Source organism: Peromyscus leucopus, chromosome 1, assembly GCF_004664715.2.
Source record: "Peromyscus leucopus breed LL Stock chromosome 1, UCI_PerLeu_2.1, whole genome shotgun sequence".
In the NCBI taxonomy this organism is placed as follows: domain Eukaryota; kingdom Metazoa; phylum Chordata; class Mammalia; order Rodentia; family Cricetidae; genus Peromyscus; species Peromyscus leucopus.
The window spans coordinates 10,314,181-10,341,091 of NC_051063.1; the positions used below are offsets into that span (position 1 = coordinate 10,314,181).

At 36.9% G+C, this 26,911-nt stretch overlaps 1 protein-coding gene and 1 pseudogene across 4 annotated transcripts in view; one reads left to right on the top strand and one right to left on the bottom strand.

The window, feature by feature from the left end:
- Vps13a (vacuolar protein sorting 13 homolog A) overlaps positions 1-26,911 on the bottom strand; it is a 221,886-nt gene that overhangs the window by 57,657 nt on the left and 137,318 nt on the right. For all 4 annotated transcript variants that reach the window (XM_028874876.2, XM_028874875.2, XM_028874877.2 and 1 more), the window contains exons 42-50: positions 25,752-25,853; positions 23,917-24,075; positions 23,525-23,780; positions 21,617-21,777; positions 12,696-12,799; positions 7,155-7,437; positions 4,878-5,273; positions 4,360-4,464; positions 4,101-4,247 (exon numbers count right to left, since the gene is read on the bottom strand). In XM_028874876.2, coding sequence (XP_028730709.1) covers positions 4,101-4,247; positions 4,360-4,464; positions 4,878-5,273; positions 7,155-7,437; positions 12,696-12,799; positions 21,617-21,777; positions 23,525-23,780; positions 23,917-24,075; positions 25,752-25,853 — 1,713 coding nt within the window. The remainder of the gene's footprint in view (positions 1-4,100; positions 4,248-4,359; positions 4,465-4,877; positions 5,274-7,154; positions 7,438-12,695; positions 12,800-21,616; positions 21,778-23,524; positions 23,781-23,916; positions 24,076-25,751; positions 25,854-26,911) is intronic.
- Positions 16,430-16,717, top strand: LOC114696915 (annotated as a pseudogene).

Below are 26,911 nucleotides of genomic sequence, written 5' to 3' on the forward strand. Positions count from 1 at the left end.
GTTCTGTGTTTCTTACTGAATAAGACGGTTACTTCTACAGATGTTGGTATGGATTTTTGTATATTGATACAAATTTAAGGTTATTCTTGTTATACTGTATATGTTTCTACTCTTGTTTAAGGTATTGTACCTATTCAGTTCATTTAACAATGTAATGTAAATTTCTAGTTCTTGAAAGTTATTATTACAAATTCATTAGGATAATAAAGAAATGAAGGTTAATAGTTAACCACCTATTACCATCAAACTTGTAGTCAGGTTAGGTATGTTTTCAAGGTCAAATATGTATATATTTTAGATAGACAGGTAATCTTCAAACACTCAGAGACCTACAGAATATGGCATTTAAGATAGTTTAATAACATAAGGCTTTTCATGACAATGAGACACATTTGTTCCTGAAAGCACAAATTTACTTCATAGAAGATATTGGGAACTGAAGAAACTCCATATGGAGTTTCTTTCATTATGGCAAGGTTAGCCAATGGACAAAGAACTGTTTTTGCCTCGACTGCTGACAGTATGCTGTACAAACTGGACATGCAGAACACACAAGAAAGTGACTATAAAAACTTTGCCAAAACAAGATGGGATAATCTTTCAAAATTCCAGCTTCATAGAAAAATCTGTCAGATATTCTACGCCTATAGGCCCAAGACTGGATGCCCCAACATTAGAGAAGAACCTTGGGTGACTGGCCAAGCAGCCAGCTATTTCAGTCATTTCTATGGTTTGGAAGTGAATTGCACTACACTTCCTGTTTACTCAGGTAATATATCCTTCTGGTCTTTGATGGAGTTCAAGACTAGATAATTATAGGTATAGTTTTCCTTAGTTATAATAGAAGGTAAATTGGGTATAAAACCTGAGACTCATCAAGAGAAGCTAGGTAATGAAATGCTTTCTCTAAATTTGCCAAATACTAATGGACTAGACATTATGAATGTAATTCTTTTTTTTTTTTTGGTTTTTCGAGACAGGGTTTCTCTGTGTAGCTTTGCGCCTTTTCCTGGAACTCACTTGGTAGCCCAGGCTGGCCTCGAACTCACAGAGATCCGCCTGGCTCTGCCTCCTGAGTACTGGGATTAAAGGCGTGTGCCACCACCGCCCGGCTATGAATGTAATTCTTACATGATAATTGTTCTTATTGTATATTGTTATACTGTATTAGAGTTAAAAATCTTTCTTTTTTAGTCAAAAAGGGGAAAATGTTGTGGAATAATACTTTACATTGTATGAAGACATGTCACTGGGATTGGTTTAATAAAAAGCTAAACAGTCAATTGCTAGGCACTTGAGGCAGAGAGAATGCTGGGGAAAAGAAGGCGGAGACGCCAAGAAGATGCTTAAGGATGTAGAGCAAGCAGCATAGGCTTCACAAAGTAAAGGTAACTAGGCCACATGAAAGAACATAGAAAAGATATGGGTTCATTTAAGTTACAAGAACTAGTTAGGAACAAGCCTAAGCTATCTGCCGAACTTTCATGATTAAAAAAATGTAAGAAGTCTCTGCGTCATGATTTGGAGCTGGCAGGGGGGGCATAGAAATCTGACTATAAAAACATACAAACAGACTTACTGAGAACTTGTTGAACACTTAAAAAAATAAATCATGTTAAGTCAACAAATATTTACTGAGAATCTACTGTGCTTAATCACTGATCTTTTTTGTTTTGTTTTTGCATTTCAAGACAGGGTCTCCCCACTTAGTCCTTGCTATCCTGGAATGTACTTTGTAGAACAGGCTGGACTCTACTTACAACAACCTGCCTCTGCCTCCTAAATGCTGGGACTGAAGGGGTCAACCACAACTCCTTGCTCTAAATTTTTTTAATTGATTTTTTTGTTGTTGTTGTTAATCCTGGCTTTTCACAGTATACTGCCAGAAAATTCTATCATGTTTAATCACTGATCAAACCTTTTTTTTTTTTTTAACAGATCCCATTTTATTTTAAGGTAAAACATTTGTGAAGGATACAAAAATCTGCATTATTACCCCTTATTCACATATGGCTTTGTCTTCTAATTTTCCCTTCCCTAGTAATATTGGCCTTTTTTACTATCTCTCAAACATGTCAAAAACTCACTCCATTAGAATCTGTTTCTATTTTGTCTCTCATGTTCACTCCCTAGATAACCTCATTGCTGAGAAGTCTATTTCATGGGCCAACAAAAGAAAAGACTTTAGACAACATAAAAGCTTAACCTAGTAGACCTTAGAATGAAGCAGAACTAATTTTTAAAGAGACATTAGTCTCAAGTTTTACAGGAAGTAGCAGTAACCCACAGATGTATAAGTACCTCAAGAAAAATAACCAGTAACTCATATACAGACAGAGATATTATATCAATTAATAAGAGAAAAAAAAGATCTATGATGCAGTAAGAGAAGAAAGGCCAGTCACTTCCAAAGAAATGACAAAATCATAGGACAATTTTCAAGAAAATGAAAACCAAAGATATTGGTGGGAAAGATATAAGACATTAAAAAACAACAACAACAAAACCCCAAACCCTTTCTTCAACTGAAGTCTAGGAGTTCAACCCTAGTTGTTGTGGATCACTGAATCTGCTTATCAGTTACGGGATGTAGGTTTTATGATGACAATTAGGGTAGTCACTAATCTAATTATAGGGGAAGCTAAGTTCAGGCACCCTCTCTGTTATTGTTAGGAGTCTTAGCTGGTGTCATCTTGTGGATTCCTTGGGATTTCCCCAGGTTTCTCCCTAACCCCCTAATGGTTCCCTCTACCAAGATCTCTTTCATTGCTCTCCCTCTCCCTCCATCTCAGTCCCTCCTTTTCCAACCCCCCACCCCATCCCTTCTACCCCCACTCTCAGTTTACCCAGGAGATCCTAACTATTTTCCCTTCCTGGGGCCCTCCAAGGGTATCCCTCCTAAGGTCCTTGTTTTGGAGCAAGTGAGGTCAAGATCAGGATGGGAAAATCAGAGACAGCTGACCCAAGCTGGTGGGAGCTCATGGACTCTGGCCTGTCAGCTGGGGAACATGCAAGGGACTGAACTAGGCCCTCTGAATGTCAGTGACAATTTGTAGCTAGATTTGTTTGGGGAGCCCCTGGCATTAGGATCAGGACTTATGCTGGGTCCATGAAATGCTTTTTTGAACACATTCCCTAGGATAGGAAACCTTGTTCAGCCTTGACATGGGGGGAGGGGGCTTGGTCCTGCCTCAACTTAGTATGCCAGACTTCGTTGACTCCCCAAGGAGACCTTATCCTCTCTGAGGAGTGGATAGGGGAGTGGGATGAGGGGGGGGGGGTGGGAGAATGGGTGGGAGGGGGAACTGTGATTGGTATGTAAGTGAAAAAAAAAACAACAAAAAACAAAAACAAAACCCCAAAACAAAAAAAAACACAACTTGACAAAAAACTGATTTCATTTACCTCAAAATAACTTCAAGAATATGCCCAAGGATTTTATGTATAAGAAAAAAAATTATGAATAGAATAGTAAATATATTTTTAAAATCTTAGAATTTAGATTCTAAGTATATTTTAGGATAATAATCTTTCAAAACTAGGTAATATATCAACCTCAGTCTATCATTTAGAAAACCTGTCTAGCTGCCTAACATAAAACCCCAATTTCACTCTAAGTGACTCTTACTTTCTTTCAAGAAGCAAGGTTGACTTAACTTAGCATAAAGGCATTCCTAACAGCTTTGTGAGGAAAATAAATAATTTCCTGCTCTTTAATACTATCTATACTTCTAGTGCTGTTGTTTCCAAATTTCGAATGCAGTTATTTAACCAAACTTGTTAGAATTGGCAGTGTCTATCATCCTGATTAAGCTAGACAATCCAAGGGAGCAAGGGTCCAGTTTTTAATAATTAAATAAAACCTAGGAGAAACAGTCAATAATGTTTCATGGAATTGAAACAAAACTAGGGTACGAGGGAATTAAAACAGTGTATGATAATTTAAAGAATGAAACATCAAAATAAAACACAATTAAAAGTACATTTTAGTTGGCATATATTCACATTACAAATCAGGTTTCACTGTGGTATTTTCATATAGTCTATCATATACACTGAACACAGAAGTACAAAATACTTTAGGAAATTCATTTGCATACCTGCTCTAAGTCAAGAGAGAACCATTTATCACTTCCTTCTTCTGCCACTGATATACGGTATTTGCTTTTGTTTTTAATCATATAAAAAGGAGTAAATATCACAATTCTGGTAATGTTAAAACTGCTGAGGTTTATAGTGACACCAACCTAAAAAAAAATTAAGACTGTTTGAAAACTATCACTATTGTACACTGATAAAATTTAAGTATCCAACAGATATATTTTAAATCAAAGTTTCTTTAGCACAGAAGAAACTCACTTGGTATTCCATTTTCAGGCCTTTGCATTTAATGGCTCCATGACTACCAACAGTATCAATTGAAAACTGATCAGAGAGCTCACTATCAGTTACCATAAGCTGAACCTAGGAGAAGAATTTGAGATAAATTATAATTTAGATACCATCTGTTTATGGTGTGAAAGGTCAAACTTAAAGCCTTGCATGACAAAACCCTTATATTGATAATATAGCAAATCTTTAACACTAAATGCTTACTGTACTGTTTTGGTTAGATGTTTCTGAAACAGGGTTTCTTGTGTAGCTCAGGTTGGATGTAACTTACTATGTACATATGCAGGCCTCAAAAATCAACATTCTCCTGCCTCCCAAATGCTGGTGCATGCTACTGTGCCCAGCTATGCTAACCTTCTAAACCTCATATATATATATATATAAATGTTAGTTCTATCTAAATTTCATATTTTATTGTTCAGAGCTCTAAAAACTGAAATAGAATATTATCTAAAAAGCAAAAGTTGGAAAAAAATGACACATACCTTATTGTTGTTAAAAAAGTGATTTGGCTGAAAGGAAAAGAGAACTGGCTTTTTATAATTGGGTGGATGTTTTCGGTGGATTCCATCTGCTTTGTATTGTAACATTCGTTCAGTTTTATTGACCATCCAATATGGACTATGAAATGCCACAATTGTCTGACCAGTATTGTAAGTCATATGGACTGCAATATCCAAATCAGTCTTTTCCATTTCTGTGAGACAGGTAAAGTTGATAAAATTGATGTCCTGTTGATTAGCTTTTATTTGAAATTCACTTTTCCAATCATGATTAAGATAGTCAAGCAATTTTAAGTATAGCTTGGCATTGTCCATTTGAACATTATAAATCTGTGATGAATGTCCTTCACTTAGAGTAAAAACTGTGTTTTCAATGCCCTGGAATAAGAAGCAAAAACAAAAACAAACTTAAACATGCTTCTGAAAAATACACTTATTCTTTCCACATACTACACAAAACTCTTTTGAAGTAACTGTCAGAACAAGTCATGAGTATTCTTCAAGTTGTAACTCTGCCCTAGTGCTTGATCTACATTTGGGTAATTTTTCTTATTAAAATGATCTACATAAACTGCTACAAAAGGTTACAATGAAATGACATGAGAAACTTCACAGCAAGTTGTAACTGTAATGCCATAATCAGTAAAACTAAAATAAGCCCTAACTTATCTACTAGTTATTGTAGTTTTGAAAACTAAAAGTAACAAAAATATACAAGAAAGCTGTTACAATTCAAAAAAGCAACACACATTGTCTGCCATTTTTAAAAACAATCCCTTCATCCATTATCAGTTCATGTTATTATATCTCAAAAAATCATTAATTTTTTTCCCCACTCACACCTTCATTACCTTAGTTATCATCTCTATGACTTTTCTAGAATCTTTTTCCAGCTCTTTCCTACTGTTATAACAGAATTTCTTACATTTAAAATAATATCAATTGGTAAACTTGTACGTGGAACAGACTATTCTACAAAACAGCGATGGTAGTGTTGGTGGTGCTGCTATGCTAAAGTGGCTAATAAATGGCAACCACGGCCCTGTGACGGATGGTACTAAATTCTTTAGATACTCGACGATTTTCCCTATGACTTAACCATGTAAGTTATCACTATTTCCATTTAGTAAAATACAACAATGTTCAATCTACCTAAAACCATAAGTTAATAAGTGGTAGAGCTAGGATACACTTTCAGGTCATGATGGCCAAGTACTCACTACTTATTATGGTAATTTGTCAAATGTAAAAACATAACCACAGATAAGTTAATTCCTCCTATTTAAAAACATATCACAAAACCATAAACACATTGCAATTCACAAAGTTAAATAAACCTACAAAGAAGAGATTATAGTGAAGAACTGATTTATATTTGATAAGCATTGATACAAAAATATTTACAAAACAATCTTAGAAAATAGGAAACTCTTACTTAATCTAAAATTGAATACTTAATAGAAAAAGCATTTTTATAGGAAACATAATTTTCAGAGAATTTGTACTTAAAGAATACCTAACACAGCAAACTTTAATTGTGTAGGTACTACACTTAAATATTATTTTAATACAAATGCCCAAGAATGTTTCATAATTCATTACCCATCATTTAAACCTACAATATATGAAATACATATGAAGAGAAAGTTATAAAATAAATGGTATCTTCAGATGGTGGCTATATGTCATTTATTGTATAAGCTGATAAGTTGTGCAAATCACATATTATTTGCACATAACTATATACAGCTCTGTAGATTTCTAAGATAAATTAATGAAAAATATTTTAATTATTTTCTGAAAAATTATTTATTTTGTTTATTTATTGTATGTGTGAGAGAATGCTAAGGCCTGTTATGGAGGTCAGAAAACTACTTATGGGAGTTATGAGTTGTGGAGATTCAACTCAGGTTGTGAGGCTTGAAGTTTGTATATTATATTTTTAAACATAATATTAAAATTTTCATTTGATAAATACATTATTATTATTATTATTTTTTTTTTTTCGAGACAGGGTTTCTCTGTGTAGCTTTGCGCCTTTCCTGGAGCTCACTTGGTAGCCCAGGCCGGCCTCGAACTCACAGAGATCCACCTGGCTCTGCCTCCCGAGTGCTGGGATTAAAGGCGTGCGCCACCACCGCCCGGCCCATTATTTTTAAGTAATGCTATAATCTTGGTTACAGCTTCAAAAAGTTTTGTTTATAACTTTAAATAAACCAAGCTACAAAGATAAGAAGACACTCAGAAACTGTCAAGTACCTCTAAGTAATAAGCAATTCTGTAGGGAAGAAGATTGCGAATGAGAATAGGTGGCCACAAGTGCATTACATATGGTAAGTCCCATCCGTCTTCTGAATACACTGACAGAGAAGTCAAATTATCTTTTTCTGGGACAATATTAATAACAAATGATTTTTTAGAAGGATGTATAGATCTACATTTCTTCTTTAGAAGTTGTCCATCATATTTTATGATTTCTTCAAAGTCAATTCCTTCACACATCTGGTAGTCTTCATCTTCTGGCTTCAAAGAAAGGGATGATCTGCACAAAAAATTAAATATAATTTGAAAGTATTTTTTAAAACCTTAAGTTAGAAGACTACTGCTTTAGACAACGAACCCCTTCAGTATTACTGTAAAGAGTCCTGTTTTTCATGCTTCAGAACTTCATAATCTAAACAGGTGCCCCAATTTTCCAGAAACGCACCAAGTTTTATTTTGATCATGATTATTTTTACAAACTTTAATATACATACTTTCAATATATTTTTAAATTTCAGTATTTCTGAAAAATATTTTTCTATGTGGTATGTGCATGTATGTGAGGGTACATGCATTTGCATGGGAAGACTAGGGCTTCTCACTGAGTTTGGAGCTTTGATTTGGCTACACTGGCTGGCCCACAAACCCCAGAATCACCTCTCCTGCTTCCCCAATGTTGTAATTACAGGCATAGTTCCACATACAGCTTTTAGATGACTCCCGAGAATTCAAATCTTAGCACTTTACATACAGATCTATCTTCTCAGTCCTATGTGTAATTTTTTTTAAAAACTAAGCTACATCCAAGAATCAAGAAGAAATATCATTGTCTTTCACCTGCCTGAGCCTCAAGGCTCCAGATGGGCATGTAGATGTTTCAGGTAGGCCGGACCATGAGAACCCAGGATGGCCCATGAGTGTCTTTTGCCTGCCTGAGCCGCATGGCATCAGGAGGCATGTGGATGTTTCAGATAGCCCAGGCTGTGAGGACAAGGGCTACATAGACCACATCCTGTGGCCATGTTGGTGTCCAAGGACTGTGTTGCCACTGGGGCCATGGTGTTAACCAGTCCAGGGCTGCTGCTGAGGGCCATGTTGGGTCTGTGGCACTAACGAGACCAGGGTCTTTGTTGATGTTGTGGTTCCTGATCCCATCGTAGGGAATGCTGATGTCAGAAGTCTAGGATGCTACCTGGGGCCATGGTGACATCCATGCCTGGGTTGCTGATGAATACCATATTTGGATCTGTGGTCTTTACCACAGCTCGGGTCTTTATTGATTGATGTCCGTGGCCTGTGTTGCCACCAAAGGCCATGGATGCTAGGGGTCTAGGCCACAATCTGTGACCATGTTGCCACCAGGGCCGTGCCATTCGGAGTGGCCACTGCTATCACCTGGAGTCATGGTGTCAACCCAGCCAGAGTTACTGCTAAGGGCCATGGCTGGGTCCGTGGTACTATGCTAGCCAGGGTCTGAGTTGATGTCCCTGACTCCTGATACCATCGAAGGCCATGCTGATGCCAGGGGTCTGCTGGGGCCATATTGGTGTCTAAAGGCCACTCTGCTGCAGGGCCCATGCCAATCTGAGAGGCCTGTGCTGCCACCTGGAGCCATAGTGACATCCAAGCTCAGGCTGCTGCTGGGGACCATGTCTGGGTCCATGGACCTACCACAGTTGGGATCTCTGATGTCTATGGCCCATGGTACCACCTAAGGACACAGATGCCTGTGGTTTTGTTGGTATCTGAGGGCTATGTTACCACTGGGGCCACAGTGTCATCTGGGTCAGGGCTGCTGTCTTGGGCCATGTCTGGGTCTGTGGCCCTACTACAGCCAGGGTCTATGCTGACATTCATGACTCCTGGTATCATTGAAGGCAATGCTGATGCTGGAGGTCTGGGCCACCACCTGGGGCCATGCTGGTGTCCAAGGGCCTTGCTGCCATGGGGGCCATACCAACCTGAGTGCCCCCTGCTGCCACCTGGGGCCATGGTGACATCCAAGCCTGCATTTGAGGACTATGTCTGGGTCTGTGGTCCTAACAAAGCCAGGGTCTGTCTTGATGTCTGTGGCCCAAGGTACCAATGGCCACATGGATACATGGAGTCTGGGCAGCAACCTGTGGCCATATTGGTGTCTGAGAGCCATGCTGCCACCAGGGCCATGTCTAGGTCCAAAGCCAAACAGCAGCCAGGGTCTGGGCTGATATCCATAGTGCCTGTTACCCAGGGGGTCAAAGGAACCATGCATGTTGAAATCCAAGGACTGTGCTGAGCCAGCCCTACCCCTCACTGGCCCCAGGATAGCTGGTCCTGCCCCTTGCTGGACACTGCAGTAGAGATTAAATACCTCCTACCTATCCCCCCACCCCCTCTATCCCCAGCACTCAGGAGAGATGACCCCACCCTTCACCAGAGGCTTGCAAGAACTGGCCCTAGGAGAGCTGGCTCTGCCTCTCTCCCGAGGAGGTAGTCACAGTGGCCAGGACTGACCAGCTCAGCTACCACAGAGACCTACATCCTAACATCTGTTCCATCTGTGACCTGCTGGAGTATGTGAAGGGACTGGTGCTGCAGAACAATAGCTGCAGGATCTCTATGACTCAGGGTGGAATATCTGAGAGGGGTTTCAATGAGGGCCCAGTGGTGGTGGTATGCTAGAGGCACTAAACCAGACCAATGACTCAATGCAATGAACATTTTGTGAGTGGGGCTGATTAGACAAAAAGGTATACTGAGTGACACACTGCAGTTCCCAATGCCACTAGGATGAGTGAAGAGGCATTGGAAAAATGGGAGGCATGAAGTGGGTTTATTGTTTGTTTTGTTTTTAATTAACTTTGGGTGGGGCATGCTGCAGCAGTGTGGGATGGATATGGAGGGACTGGGAAGTGAGTGGGGTTGGGGTGCATATGTGAAATTTCTAAGAGTCAATAAAGAATTGTGTAAAATAATTTTTAAAAAGATTATACATATATATATATATATATATATATAATTTTTAACTAACTAACTAACCATTTTTCCAGTGTTGAGGATAGAACCTCACACTTCTCTAGCAAGTACTTTGCTTCTGAAATAATCCTCTATATGTATCTTTTATTTGTAAAACTAGTTATGATCCTAATGATCTCTTATAGATGAGCTGTCAAAACCATCTCTATCCCTAATTATTTTCCTAACATGTAGTCTTAAAAGTTTAAATATCTTCTATCTATTTCTGTATTACACGTGATGCTACTGTAACTTGCCTCAATTGGACACTGAACCTTCCACACCTATTGTCCTTTTTTGTGACTTTCAGCTACTAGTGCTCTAGAGTTAGAGATAATATTAAACAATGGCCTTCTGACACCCCCCCAAAACTAATGTCAAAACAGTTTATTTATTTTGTCCATTATACTTCTATATTATACCTACAACTTATTCTACTTTACATTCTTATTTCTAGTATTACATAAAAATTAACTCCCCTCAAATTAAGGCCAACAGACTCATGAAGTTTGTCAAAGCATTCACTTGTTTTATGAGTTTGTTTATATTACATTCTGTTAATAGTAACATAGAATGGGATTTAGTCTGTAGTTCAGTTTGGCTTGAAACTCCCTGTGCACACTTAGGGCAGTCTTCTTGCCTCAAGTTCTAAGTGTTGGAGTTATAGGTATGAAACAATATGCTTAGATATCAAAATACCTATAGGGCATATTATGTAACAATCAGAAGATACAACTGAAAATACAGAAATGAGTATGATATTTTTAGTCTTAGAGAGAAAGCAATGTTAAAACAACAACAACAACAATAACTGTTTCACAGCACTAGGTACCAACCAAGCAAATAAATGTCAACAATAGGTTAAAGCCTTCAAATACAGAATACTCTTAGCACACAGAACAGGGAATATTTGGTAGTGGGAAAATTTTGCAAGAAAGCTGATTTCTGAGGATTTGAATTAGAGAAATATGCAATGTAAAGGAAGTAAAAGAACTAATAAAAATAGAAGAGACAAAATAAAATAAAAGACAAAATATTCAGAGGCAGTAAAGAAAAACTGAATACTATTAAATAAAGTTTATAAAAATAGGAGCAAGTACTTCACTGAGAACTGCAGCTCTTTCAAATTCCAGCTTCCTTATGTACTGTCTAGAAGGATTTCCCACTATTCTATACAAAACATCATTTTAAGCTGCCCTATCTTTACTCAGAAATTCTCCGTAGTAACATGTTCCTCTTCACCTAATATCAAGACTACACTATTGTGATGACTGTTCATGGTTGTCAACCTGACTACATCTGGACTTAACTAAAACCCAAATAGTTGGGCATATCTGAGAAGGATTTTGTTTTATTAATTAAGTCATTTGAAGTGGGAAGACCCACTTCTAACCTGGATCTTTGAGGTGGGAAGATTCACCTTTAATCTAGATGTATGAGGTGTGAAGATCCACCTTCAATCTGGGCCACACCTTCTGCTAGCAACCTATACAAAGAACATAGAAGAAAGCTTGTTCTCTCTTTGCCTGCTTTCTCTCCCTCTCACTAGTAAGTCCTTTCCTTTATTGGCATTAGAGCCTACTTCTTTGGGATTCCAACATATACTATAGATTAGCTGAGATATCCAGCCTTGTGGATTGAACAACCACTGGACTTTTGGACCTTTTATTGGTAGACAGCCGTTGTTGGGAGTAGCTGGACCACATCCTGTAAGTCATTCTAATAAATCACATTTATATGTGTATTATAATATATATATATAAACATATTCATACATACATACATGCATACACACACACATATATATTTTTATGTAAGAGAGAGAGTGTGTGTTCATTAGAGGTAGAGAACCCTGACTAATGCACCTATCTAACTGCATTTCATGTACCTTAATCCAGAGTCAGCCATTCTCTTTGTGTTTTCATGCTTTCCTCTAACTTTAATACTTTTTGTAATTCTTTACAACTGTCTCCTATCTTATGTATTTATTTGTCAGTATTTCAACAGCAACAGCAAATCCAAATCATTTTGGTATCATACAGTGTCTTATACATTAAGAAAATACTTGCTACTTGGTAAAGAAATTAAATTTAAGAATCAATATACTCAAATTCTAAAGAGAAAGATAACCATTTCTTACTTTAAGATCTATCCATAAACAAATAGAATACATATACACAAAAGATACTGTTTTCTAAATCAATTTTTAAAACGTATAGTCTACAAATGCAGAAACCAAATCATCTTCCATTAGACATTTTAAAACACCTGAACATGTAAGTATGGTCACAATGGGAACACTGCAAGCATGTAATAACTACACTAATTAGTAAAAGTATAAATAATGCACAGAATTTAAAAATACAATAATTGATTTTTATTTTTGAAAAGATATCTAGGTACCTTGAAATTTAGGCTAGATGAGATATTTAACAGGTAGTCTGATCAAAGTTTGATAATTCAAAAACAATAGCTATATAGAATCTGAACTGAAAATTCTTTAAAACAGTTTAGGGCAATTAAAAGATAACGAAAAAAACTCACCGGTAAGATGATAATGGTATGTTGAATTCATTTTCAGGTGAGGCAATTCCCAATAAAGTATCCCCTTCAAAAATGGAAATTGGGATTGAAAAATGATTCTTAATCTGAGAAAAAACAATATTTAATATTAATATGAGAAAAGATATGTCCATCTACATATCTTTTTGTTTTTGTTTTTTGAGACAGGGTTTCTCTGTGTAGTTTTGGTGCCTGTACTGGACCTCGCTCTGAAGACCAGGCTGGCCTCGAACTCACAGAGATCTGCCTGGCTCTGCCTCCTGAGTGCTGGGATTAAAGGTGTGCGCCACCGCCTCCCAACTACATATCTTAACACAGACTCTACCAGGCAACATTCAGCTTGGTCATATAAATTAGAAGAAACAAACATACAATTATTTATCTTTAAAAACAAAATGAAATTATTCAGGTGTATATTTCATAGATAAAAAAATTGAAGCCAGCCAACATTCCACATAGATGAAGGAGAGGTATATAAGGCACCACCTAGCCGGGGAGCTATTTGCCACTGATGGCTGCTGAGGTGGGGAGTATTGAGAGCCACTGGTAGCGAAAATCCATGAGAGTATACAGCAGGTGACAACTAGTGTTCAGAAGGCCAACCTATCAGAGCTAAGGGTTCTGTTAGAGGAAACCATCAAGCAAGGCGTTTGGAATTACTCCCTTTTGAATGAACTGGCTGTCTCTTTCTGTAAACTTCTTGTGCAATAACAGCTATGAGTCTCCCAATTTACCGTGCATCTCCATGTTAGTGTACATGTAATCTCACGATTGCATCTCAATCTTGGGCACAACTTTCCCTATATACTTGGGGTAATTGGACAACTGTCCCTAGCTGTGTTTATTTTTCATTATCATATATCTGTCCAGGGCCATTCTCCAGACAAAAGTATTTCAGCAAAGATACCTTTTTCCAAGGACAAAACTGCACATAGATAAACATTAGCTCATCTCACAGATAGAGAAAAGAACCACTAACAATTAAATCCTCAACTCCTTACCTTCACCCTGGGTTATTTACATAAGACCCTAATTTAAGAGATTTACTGCTCACATTCCTGGGATGAAGTTTTAGCCATTTGCTAGATACTGAGTTAAGACAGTTACTTCCCACTGACCCAAGGAGATTGCCTCCAGGCCAGCAGACAATAGGTGCCAAGCTTCTTTCTTTTGCAAATTAAGTTTTTATTCCTCCTCAGCCAGGTGCTATTCCTAGATTTTCTCCTCTGCAATTACTCTGAGTGAAAGTGTTTTCACTAACCAAATACTACATGCTCTGACATAGGTTGCTTAATAATGTCTCCCTTCCTATCAGAAAGCAAGCTGCAGCCATGACGAGCGGGAAAAGTGGCGCCAAAGACAGTTTACTTTCTTGTGACTTACTGACCCCTAACATTCTACCTAGCCATTTCTAGATTATAGTTTGAGCACATAAATTCCTTAAGTGATCTTAGCCTTTAGTTGCCCCTACCAGAGAACTCCCCTTTAGTCACTCCCCTTTTGGGATGTAATTGGAAGCTGACAATTAATGCTTTATGTGTGGATCCTTACAACCTCTTTCTCTGACTGTGAAAACTTCAAGCCTCGAAATGCTTTACCAAAGAATTACTGTGTGGGTATATACACTGTTTCTCTGAGAGCACTGGGAGGATGGATGGAGAAGACCAAAGATGAGGATGGAGATGGAAAGAACTAGGTAGAATGATGAGAGAACAGCAGAAGGAACTGAGAGCAGGAGAGACTGAGAGGAGCTAAGTAAGAGAGAAGAAAAGAAACTGTGTAGGTGGAATCACCATAGAAGAATAAAGTGAATGGACTAAAGAACTCAGTGTGTTTAGATTCATTGAATATCCCTCAGATTAGAATCCTCAGTTGGTTGTTAGACTCTTTCGCAGACCCTGGGAGCAAACAATATAGGCTGGACCTAATATTGTTTGCATTAAGGGAGAGTCAGTTTTCTTCACAAGTGTTGTCCCTGATAGGCTGCCCATGCGTCAGTAGATGGCCTTTCACAAATGAACATTAAGGGCACCATTAATTAGACTCAGTGTATGATTAAAAATATAACAACAAAAAGTCATAAAGCTGGGAAAGGGATGTAAGGGAAAGGTGTTTAGGGAGCATTTGGAGAAAGGGTGGGAGATAGATATGATCAAATATAGGCATATTTAATTTCCTATGTATAAAATTCAAATTTAATTAAACAAATGGAGTGATTTTTTGCAACAACAAAAAACCTGCATGAATGTGAAAAGGGGAATTAATTTTATGGAAGAGGGTGTATAATAGGGGTGGAAGGGAAAATTGAGAGGGTAGGAGTTATAATAATCAAAATATACTTTATAAATGTATTAAATTGTCAAAGAACCAACCCAGTGAAAGTGTGCAAGTGTGCATGTACACACATACACAGACACACACACAGACACACACACAGACACACACACTCCCTTCAAGGTTCAGACAACAGTGGAAGGGAAGACAGAAATAATATAAGAAATGAAGGAAGACAGGAGTATTGCGAAATGTTGGCCTCTGAACATGAACTCACAACAACTATAGTTACTTATACAAGGTCAAGACTAGTAAAATTTCAGCGTTCAGCCCTAGCTCAGAAGGTACTGGCCCAGACAGGAAATTTTTCTTTGAAAGGTTATAGTCAGATACTGGCAGGTTCTCTATTCACTAACGTTGTTAGTGAATGTACGTTATAACATATAATCAAACAAAGACATTAAGCAGCAGGGGATATATTGGGGAAAGAGCAGAGGCAAGTGGAGGGAAGGAGTAGGAGTGCAACATGATTAAGACACATTGCATACATTACAACTGTGAATGGTTTCAAAAACAAAAAGCAAATCAAGTATGTCAAAAGATAGCATGTCAGCCTGGGAAATGTTAGTACCACAGTTAACAAAAGGTCTAGAGGAATGCACACACAAAACAAAAAACCTAGGATAGCTAAAAGAATCCTGTATAATAAAGCAACACCTGGAGGCATCATGATCCCTGACCTCAACCTCTATTATAGAGCTAGAGTAATAAAAACAGCTTGGTACTGGCCTAAAAACCAACATGTGGACCAATGGAATCACACTGAAGACCCTGACATTAATCCACTCACCTATGAACGTATGATTTTCGACAAAGAAGTCAAAACTGTACCATGGAAAAAAGAAAGCATCTTCAACAAATGGTGCTGGCATAAATGGATGTCAACATGAAGAAGATTGCACATAGATCCTTATCTGTCACAATGCACAAAACAAGTCCAAGTGGATCAAAGACCTCAACATAAATCCAGCTACTCTGAACTTGATAGAAGAGAAAGTAGGAAGTAGTCTGGAATGAATTGGCACAGGAGACCACTTCCTGAATATAACACCAGTAGCACAGACACTAAGAGCGACAATTAATAAATGGGACCTCCTGAAACTGAGAAGCTTTTGTAGAGCAAAGGACAAGGTCAATAAGACCAAACGGCAGCCTACGGAAAAGATCTTTACCAGCCCCACATCTGACAGAGAGATGATCTCCAAAATAAATAAAGAACTCAAAAAGCTAGACATCAAAATACTGAACAATCCAATTAAAAAATTCTTGAAAATCATAAAAGTTACAAGCAGGGTCACAGCAGTTTGTGCGGTGGCTGCCAGGGCAGTGTAGCTCCATGACAAGTTCAGCATTGCACGCGCCTCCCACCCAGTGCTGCCATGATGCCCAAGAGGAAGGTTAGCGAGGACTGAGTTGTGAAGGTGGAGCCCAAGCAATGCTCCTGGAGGTTGTTGGCCAAGCCTGCCTCTGCCAAGGTGGACGAGAAGCCGATGAAGGCTGCGGGAAAGGATAAATCATCAGACAAAAAAGTGCAAACAAAAGAGAAATGGGAAGCAAAGGGCAAACAGGCTGAGGTGGCTGACCAGCAAACCACAGATGTGCCTGCAGAAAATGGAGAGGCTGAGAACCAGAGTCCAGCCTCTGAAGAGAAAGAAGTTGAGTCCAACTAAACATTCATCGTGTCTGTCAGTGTCCTCACCTCCCTTCTTGTACAATCCAGAGGAATATTTTTATCAGCTATTTTGTAAATGCAAGTTTTTTAGTAGCTCTAGAAACATTTTTAAAACGTGAGAGGAAGTCCCACCTCATCTCATTTTTAAGTGTAAATAATTTTTTTAAGAGGTTAAATCACTTGCTGGTTGGTTTTTTTTTTTTTTTTTTGGCACAATCAGAAAATAGCAGGATACTGAATCAGGAGAGGCTGTGAATGTCTCTGGGGTCACCATAACATTCCGTAGAGGGGGCTAGTTTTATATCCTACAACACAAAGCATACTAAATGGTAACTTGGAGTCTCGGTCGTGCATTTGTATCTGGAATATTTTCAGTTATTTCTGGTCTCGTGTTCTAGTAGAAATGTATCCTAAAAAAAAAACAATCCTAGGTTCTTGCCCTGTCAGAACTGTCTCTGGTCATGTCAGTCCATTTTCCTAACAATTGTGATAATGTGCTGTGAAAGATCGAAATTTTGAATATGTACTGTATGTGGCATAAAATTGTGAGTCAGTGGAATTATGGATTGTGAGCATTTGATTGTTATGTGAGGTCTTAGGGAAAACTTGCCAAGCTTAAGATGGAACATTACTGGAATAAGTTCAAAGAGAAACAACACATGGCTCTTTTGGGTACATGAACACAATGTATGACTCTTAGAGTTTGGGTCCATGTTTTAAGAACTGAAATGTCTGTGTACTCAACCAATAAAGTCTCAGTTGTGAAAGAGTTAAAAAAGTTACAAGCACAATGAAAATGGAAACAGAATAAACAGGGAATCCACAGAAGGAAAAGCTAATTACTAAAAAATAGAAAAAAAGATATTCAATGTTCCTAGAAAGCAAGAAAATACAAATTATAACCACATGTAAACTTTTCACAAAACTGGCAAAACAAAACGACCATAGTTGTTGTGAAGTTCATGTCCAGAGGCTGTCATTTCACAAGACTCTTCCCTTTCTCCATTTCTTATATTCTTTCTGCCTTCCCTTTTTGTTATACTGTATATATGTTTCTACTCTTAATGTAATATAATATGCTGCTCATTTAACAATGCAATGTAAATTTCTAGTCCTTGAAAGTTGTTATTACTACTATTTAGGGTAATTAAGAACTATGGATTGGTAGTTGTTACCTGCTGTGGGATGATTTGTATGTCCTGTGGGAGCCCTTCTTGGGTTCCTTGTGGCTTTACCCAGCAGGTCCGTATAGAGGATGATTAGGACCATGGGCCTGAGTGCAGGTGTTTGAGATGGTCTGCACTTGGCTGTGCTGGGGGATGGTCTGTATGTCAAGTTGTTCTGATTGGTTAATAAATAAAACCTGATCGGCCGTGGCTAGGCAGGAAAGATAGGCAGGACTAGCAGAGAGGAGAAAAAAAAGGACAGAAAGGCAGAAGGAGACGCTGCAGCCGCCGCCATGACCAGCAGCATGTGAAGACGCCAGTAAGCCACCAGCCACGTGGCAAGGTATAGACTTATGGAAATGGATTAATTTAAGCTATAAGAAGAGTTAGCAAGAAGCCTGCCACGGCCATACAGTGTGTAAGCAATATAAGTCTCTGTGTTTACTTGGTTGGGTCTGAGCGGCTGTGGGACTGGCGGGTGACAGAGATTTGTCCTGATTGTGGGCAAGGCCGGAAAAACTCAAGCTACAGTTACCTAACAATCAAATTTGTGGCCATGTTAGGTGTGTTTTCAAGGTCAAACATAGCTATATTTTACATAGACAGATGGTCTTCAAACACTTCAGAGATCTACAGAATATGCCATTTAAGATGGTTTAATAACTAAGGCATTTCATTACTATGAGACATATATGATCCTGGCAGCACCAACCTCAGAGATGGTGGGCAATGAAGAACCTTCATATGGAGTTTGCTTTCTTTGTGGCAAAAATTAGCCAATGGGCAAGAAACTTCCCTTGCCTCATCTGCTGACAGTATGCTGTCAAAATTGGACAAGCAGGGTCTACAAAGTGAGTTCCAGGAAAGGCACAAAGCTACACAGAGAAACCGTCTCGAAAAAACAAGAAAAAAAAAAAAAAAGGTGACTACTGAATTTTGACAAGACAAGTTAGGACAGTCCTTCAAAATTCCTGCTTCACAGCAAAGTCTGTCAAATATTCTAGGCTTGTAGACCAAAAATGGATGCCCCAACATTGCAAAGAAACCTTGGGTGATTGTCCAGGAAGCCAGCTGTCTTTGTCATTTCTATAGTTTTGGAAGTTGTTTGCTCTGAACTTCCTGTTTGAACTTCCTGTTTACTCAGGTAATATTTTATCCTTCTTAGGTCTCTGATGAGGATTGAAGACTAGATAGTTTTACAGTTTTCTTTGTTTTCAAATTCAGGGAAAAAAAACTTACATAAAAGATGTTAACTTTAGCCGGGCGGTGGTGGCACAAGCCTTTAATCCCAGCACTTGGGAGGCAGAGCCAGAGCCAGGCAGATCTCTGTGAGTTCGAGGCCAGCCTGGGATACCAAGTGAGTTCCAGGAAAGGCGCAAAGCTACACAGAGAAACCCTGTCTCGAAAAACCAAAAAAAAAAAAAAAAAAAAAAAAAAAAAAAGATGTTAACTTTAAAGGTGAAAACAAAATCTTAAGTTGTTTATTAAAAAGATGTTTTAAGGCCTAAAAATATATTTTTAGGATGGTAATAAAAGTTATGATAGAAAATGGTTTAGGTATAGAACTCTGGACTCATCAAGATTAAGATATATAAGAATGTTGTGGGATGTCATTCTGTATGCTGTGAATATGTGTTGCTCTGATCGTTTCATAGATAAAACACTGACTGGCCAAGAGTCAGGCAGGAGGTATTGGCGGGGCCAGTAGAAGAGGAGAATGCTGGGAAGAGGAACAGCAGAGTCGAGTTGCCAGCCAGACACAGAGGAAGCAAGAATACAAGACAGAATTGAGAAAAGGTACCAAGCCACGTGGCTAAACATAAATAAAAATTATGGGTTAATTTAAATGTAAGATCTAGTCAGTAATAAGCTTGAGCTCATGGCGAAGCAGTTAAAATTATTATAAGCCTCTGAATGATTATTTTATAAGTGGGCTGCAGGTCTGTGGGTGAGAGAGATTTGTCCTGATTGTTGGCCAGCTGGGACATAGGAAAACTTCCAACTACAGAGTAATTTCTCCAAATTTGACAAATACAAAGGGACTGTATACAACTTTACTGTATTAGAGTTAAAACCTTTCTTTTTTTATTTAGACAAAAAGGGAGAAATGTTCTGGGATATTTCTACACTATGTGAAAAATGTATCAATTTGACTGGTATAACAAAAAGCTGAATAGCCAATAGCTAAGCAGGAGGTACAGAGTTAGTATAAGTACTCATTTAAATGGAGCAGTATAACCTTAAAAACCAATTTCTTAGATCAATTCAAACTATAGTTTAAGACTTTCCACAAACACATTAAAACATTAGACCGAGATCTTTTGTGAATATAAATGCAAAAAATTTAAATATAACTTAAACAAAATCTAACAGTACTCTAGAAGTTTAATAATTTTAAGGCAAAGATTTACTAGAGATAGTGTTGTTTATTGTTTGAAAATCCAGGACATTCATCACATTAACAATTTTGTTTATATCCTTTCAATAAACATAAAAAATTGGAAGGAAAAAAATAAACTAAAATATATGAAGTAAAATGTCTTTTTTTGTAAGTATAGTTGTTGAAATTTACTAGAACAATTGCGAGTCTAATAAAATGGAACATTATATAGGAATGTTATAATAATCTGTATTCTAAATGACAGCAATGAATAATCAAAACTAAAAGAATAATAAAAAACATTCTGTTTTTAAAAAAGGAAAATACTTATAATAGTTAAATAAATTAGGAAAAATGAGATACTATGATTTATGACTCAGATACAGAGTAATCAATGGTACTGTCATAAAAATAAACAGATGAATGAAAAATAGAGAGTTCAGAAATAAACCACCAATATAAGAGGACAATCTAAGGAGAAAAGATCATCTGGTTGCAGCAACTGGATAACCAAATAGAAAACTTTGAATCTCAAACCTCACCTCTACATATACGAAGATTTACTTAAAATGAAACTGTGGTATTCTCCACATACCAGAGCTACTTCTCAGTAACCTTATGTAGCTATATATTCTGCTGAGTGAAAAAGCCAAATTCTATTCTTTATTATGCCTATATAAAATTTCAGACTGTGTAACTAATGTACTCTGAACTGAGTGGATATATAGGAAGGGAAAGTAGGAAGAGAATGAAGTTTTTTGAATAGTAAATACATTCACTACCTTGACAGCTATGAAGGTTTCTTAAGTGTATCTTTATGTCAAAACTAAACTTTGTTATTTATTGTATATATATATCTCAATAAGTCTGCAATTTTCCTGATAGTTTTACTATTAAAAAATATAAACATGCTAAAGACTAAGCAAAAATGATGCGTATTTTTATGAAATAATGAAAACAGTGTATGAAGCAGTTCTATAAGACATGATGATGTTCCTCCAGTGCTCATATCACAGGAGTACTTCTACTGATGATGAGAGTCTTAACATCGGCTGTGTTTCTGAAACAGTTTGTATTCTTTTGGCAATGATTTACTTGAATATTTCTCTTTTCTTTTTTCTGAGACAGAGTTTCATGTATCCCAAGCTGGCATCAAACTGACTGAGTAGCTAGTTTCTTCATCTCCTGAGTGCTGAGATTAAAGGTATGCTACCATATACAAGGTATGTGGTGCTAGGGATCAACTCAGGGCTTCCCACACCCAAGGCAGGCATTCTACCAACTGAGGCACATCCCTGACCTACTTCAAATGTCTGCATAGAGAGCTTCTACCCATTTCCTTACTTCATACCTGCACTGGTGAGCGGATTGTTACCTTCTTACTTCCTTCAAATGTGTCAATTTGACAAACGATAGATCTTTCAACTCCAGACTCTCTGTGTCTCACTGTGTACAGGCGCCGTCCTACCTTTGTTAAAGGGATCTTGTCAGCAGTAGAGTGGTTATCAGGTGCTAAATCAAATACATATGGTCCCGGTTAATTAGAATTCACTGCATAATAATTTTAAATGTATGTTAAATACTAGATGATTGTTTTCTAAATGAAGTCTTTGAATATAATCAGTATTATAGGATATTATTCCCATAATATCCTTTAAAACATTTTATCAAAAACATAACTGAAAAATTTTTTCAATTAGGAGTTTAACCTAAAATCATCACAATTAAGAAAGCAAACAGTAATGAGAAGAATGATTATAAAATTCAGGAGTATTAATTGGTAGTTTGCTGTCACAATAACCACTGGAGCTACCAAGGTGAATTGAGTATAGATTTCCACTTTTAATTTTCTAACTCTCTATGTCACTTTTAAGATGCAACTTAGATTTGACTAAAGAAAAATTCACATACACTCACCAAACATGAATATATCATATTGGGAATAAAATTACTTAATTTACATAAATTTGACTTCCCAGTCTAAATTCTCACAGTGAGTAAGAGTAGTAAAAAACACATCACAGATAATGTCCTGATAACAACCATCTACTAAATATTACTTCATGATGAGAATAACTACTAATGTATTAGTAGCCTTCTGTGTCTAGTTAGCCTTTCAGACAGTACCCATTCAAATAGTGCCCTCAAGATCTGAATGAAATACCAGTGAATATGTGTAAGAAAACAAAGTTTTATGACAATTAAAGAAATTATATACTGTCCTTTACCTCCAATAAAACGGAAAAACTTGTGGAAAGCAGAAATGACTTCCACAATCCATATACGCATAATGTTAAAAACAATTTACAAGGGGCTAAAGAGATGGCTTAGTAGTTACAAGATCTGGGTTCAATTCCCATCACTGAAATGGTAGCTCACAATCATCTATAACCCCGGCTCCAGGGAATCAAACAAGCATGTGGTGCACATACATTCAAAAAGCCAAACATTTGTACACATCAATCTTAAAAAATTACAAATATAAAAACAGAGAGAAATATTAACATCTGCATTAATTCAAACTTTTAAAAATTCACTCACCTAAAAACACTTGTAAAATGCATTATTTAGTCATACCAAACATGGTTAGAACATTTGACACACCTATCACTGATATAGAAAAGCTGAGTGAGATCTAGTATTTTTCAATCTTACTCCAGGTTCTAATAATACCATGCTCTGGACAAGTGAAGTCAGAAATTAGAATATCAAGATTTAGTGACCAAAGAAATCAACATACTGGAGAGGAAAATCTTGTTTCCACGTTGGCTTGAATGAGACTCTCCCCTCCAAAGAATCTAGCATCTGAATATTTGGTCCCCAGTTGGCAGAGCCCTTTGAGAAGGAGTAGGTATGTATGGCCTTTTGGAAAAAGTGCCTCACTGAACGTGGGCTTTGAGGTTTCAAAGCCTCCCACCATTCTCATTTTGTTCTCTGCTTCTTGCTTGCAGCTCAAGGTGTGAGTGCTTCCCTTGTTATTCAAACTACCATACCTGCTGTCTCTACTCTGACCTTCATAGACTCTAACCCTCTGGAACCATAAGCCTAAACAAACTCTTTCTTCTACAAGTTGCCTTGGTCATAGTGTTTTATCTCAGTAATAGGACAGTAATTAATATAGTCCCCACTGTACTAGAAAACCTGTTTTTTTTTTTTTTTTTTTTTTTTTAAAAAAAAAACTGTTAAGGTTTGACAAATGAGTAAGACTGCTTTTACAAAACAACTTCACAAAGCCTTGGAGAGGAAATGTATCACTTACTAAGGAGAATGAAGAAGAGTTTGCTGCTTAGGCTGGTCATTGCATTGAAATGATCACTGTCCTTAGTTCGTACATAATCCATACTTAAACTCTCTTCATTTTTCAGTTCATATGATTTTGCCATAGGAACATTGAGTACATTAAAAGAATCACTTGGTAAAACAGAGACAGTAAGTCCAAGAGAATTTAAAATCATAAACGGTGCTAGATCCCTTTGGAAGGCAGCTGAAGATCCAGTAGCAGCTTCCGTAAATGCCTGACAGGGAAAATTTTGAGTAAATGAAATGTGGACCAAGGAAATGAAAAGAACAGTATAGTGTTATAGGAAAGTAAGTAGATCAACAACAACTTTACTCATTTAAGTATTAATGTAAAATATTGCCTTTTCTTACCTCGACTAAATTATTTAACATCACAAGGCCACATTTGGATAATGTAATGTTTAATTGGTCCTTAGAATAAAAAATTATGGCAGTTTTGTATTCTGGTACTTTGTAGTTTTCTTCTTCACTATCTGACTCAACAATGGACTGTTTTGCTTTCTTTTTCATCTAAAATGATAAATTAAAATTAGACATAAAAGAAAAGAATTTGTTTTTAGGAGTATAACATAATTTGTCTGCAAAGTAAAAACAAACACCACTAGAGACCGAGCGAGCTATGAATTCCATGGTTACACTGCCTGCTGTAGAGAGCTATGAATAACATGTAGAGAGCTATATTGCCCAATGAAATATCCTGGACATGCCAAGCAATGTCACAAAGCTGAGAGGAGGAAATACTAAAGGAAAATAAATTCTATCCTTTTCGATAATTTAGAAGAAAGAAAAACTTTGAAAATTACTAAGTATATATGGAATCTGCAGGTAAATCAAAAGCATACACTTCTAAACAAATTAGTCAAGAAAAGTTTTTTAAATTATTGGTCATGTTAACAGAAAGAGAACTAGATACTAAAAACGTCAGATAAAAGTCACAAAACAATGCTGTGAAGTGGGAGTTTATAAGAATAAGTACTATTTACTTCTTTCCAGAATTTAGAGACTCACTGCCCAGGTATAGTCGAATCTAAAGACTACCAGTAAAACTAGTTTATTCAAATCCTTAATCTGATATAACCTAAATAATTAAATTAAAATACTTAAATATAATATGGTAGACATGCCAAGCTAGTCATTTAGCTGTTATTTTATCTTCTTCTTCTTCTTTTTTTTTTTTTTGGTTTTTCAAGACTTTTTTTTTTTAATGTAACTCTGGCTATCCTGGAACTCATTCTATAGATCAGGCTGGCCTCAAACTCAGATATATTTTACCTTTTCTAGGGCCTGAAAATTTGTCTACAAGTTTACAAGTTGAGTCTATCATTAGGTAGGAAACATGCTGTAACTTAGATAATTCCTTGCTTCACAAGCACAATTTTGCCAATTTAAAGGCACTGATTCTCAGGATTACATAAATTCATAATATGTTCAGAGCAAATAACAGAAAATCTTCAAGAGATTAAAGAGAAGATAAGGGAGGAAGGGGGAAGTAGGAAGGTGTAAAAAAAAGAGGGAGGGAGGAAAGAAAGGAGAGGGGAGAGAAGGGAGGGAGGGAGGGAAGGAGGGAGGGAGGGAGGGAGAATATCCATTTACAGAACAAAGGAACTTGGGACTGGCCACAACCTAAAAGAACATTGTCACAGTGTAAGGTAACAGTTAATATTGGGATCTCTGATGTTCAGTCTGCAGGTCACAATTTTTACTTTTACTGTACGGGAAGTCTATTACATTTCTGGTATTATATGAGGCTGGAGCCATGGCTAAGCTAATTAAGAGCACTTGCTATTTTGAAGAGGTCCTGAATATGGCTCCCAGCATGCACATGATGGCTTGCTCATAATGGCTTGTGACTCCAGTACCAGGGGATCTGTTGTCCTCTTCAGGCTTCTGTGGACACCAGGCAGGTATATGGTGCACAGACATACATGCAGGCAAAATAATCACACACATACAAATAAATAAATAAGTTAAAGTATATAATGTAGTATGGATATCCTCAAAAATTTTGAAAACCTTTTTCTTCTAAAGTCCTTTTCAAATATACTTCAAATATACTTTGATTGAGGATGTTAATAATGAAGTTTTACATATATACACAGAAGCAGAGGATATATGGGGAAACTATACTTCGTCAATTTTTCTGTAAGGCCGAAACTGCTTTAAGAAAATAACACACACATACGTACCTTGATTCCAAGATTCCATGGTTTAAAATCATCAGTCTGATCAATTTCTAAGGGTTCTAGTAAAGGTTCCCAAACACCAAACATTTCATTATAATAGTGAACCTAAAAAGAATTTTTAGTTTTTTAAATAAAGCATTATACTATCTAAAATGACTTTTTAAATGATACCTCTTACCACCATGCCCTTTGTGCTATTTCTTCTATATAAGAACTATTCTACATGTTAATTATTAGATTTCTATATATACTCCTTACATACTTTCTTCATCTGGCTTAGAGACCGAATTCTACCTTCACATTTTAGTACAAGAGAATCCCCTTTATATATTTACTCATGTATACACATATTTCAATCAGAGCGACACTTGTATGAGTCAGGTCTTTCTTTTTCCACCACATGGGTCCTGAGAACTAAACTCTGGTTGTCAGCCATGGTGGTAAACACCTTCACCCACTAAGGCTTCCTGCAGACCCTAGAACCCTTTCTAAAGCACCTTTCCTTGATCTCTCTCCTGGGTCAAGCGGCAAATCCTACATTCATCTATCTATCACGTATTGCTGACCCTTGAAAACTTGCCAATCTACCATCACTGACTAAAATCTCTTCATGGAGGGTTCCACAAGATTCAAAGTGCAGTATATTGGTGGTATCATGGTGAACTTTCCTACATTGTACATGATTTCAGTGTTTGAATGCCTTGTACCTCTTGGATAGCCCAGATAAAAGTTCTCTACAAAATATACATAATTCTAAACACAATTTGAAAATCTGCAGTGGAGTCATAATCAATTACAATTGTGTTAGTACATAATTCTGTATCATTTCATGTAAAAATAAAAGCTTTTAAAGTCTCACTCTCACTTTTATAAGGTAGACTACCAGACAGCTTTTCAAAAAATACTAAGTACAATAATTTTAAATATCACTGGAAATGATTGTATATAATTTTTCTGTTTCTGCAGTGCTGGTACTAAAATTAGTGCTACATACATATTATGTATACATCCTACTACTAACTTATATTCTCAGCCCCTTTCTTAAATTAATTTTATCTGAAATATTAGTTAAACTAATTTTATAAATTCTGAGGTAAAACATATTTACTCTGATTCTTTTTTTCTCTTTAAAAATTTTTGGAGGGTTCAGGATTAGAGTCCAA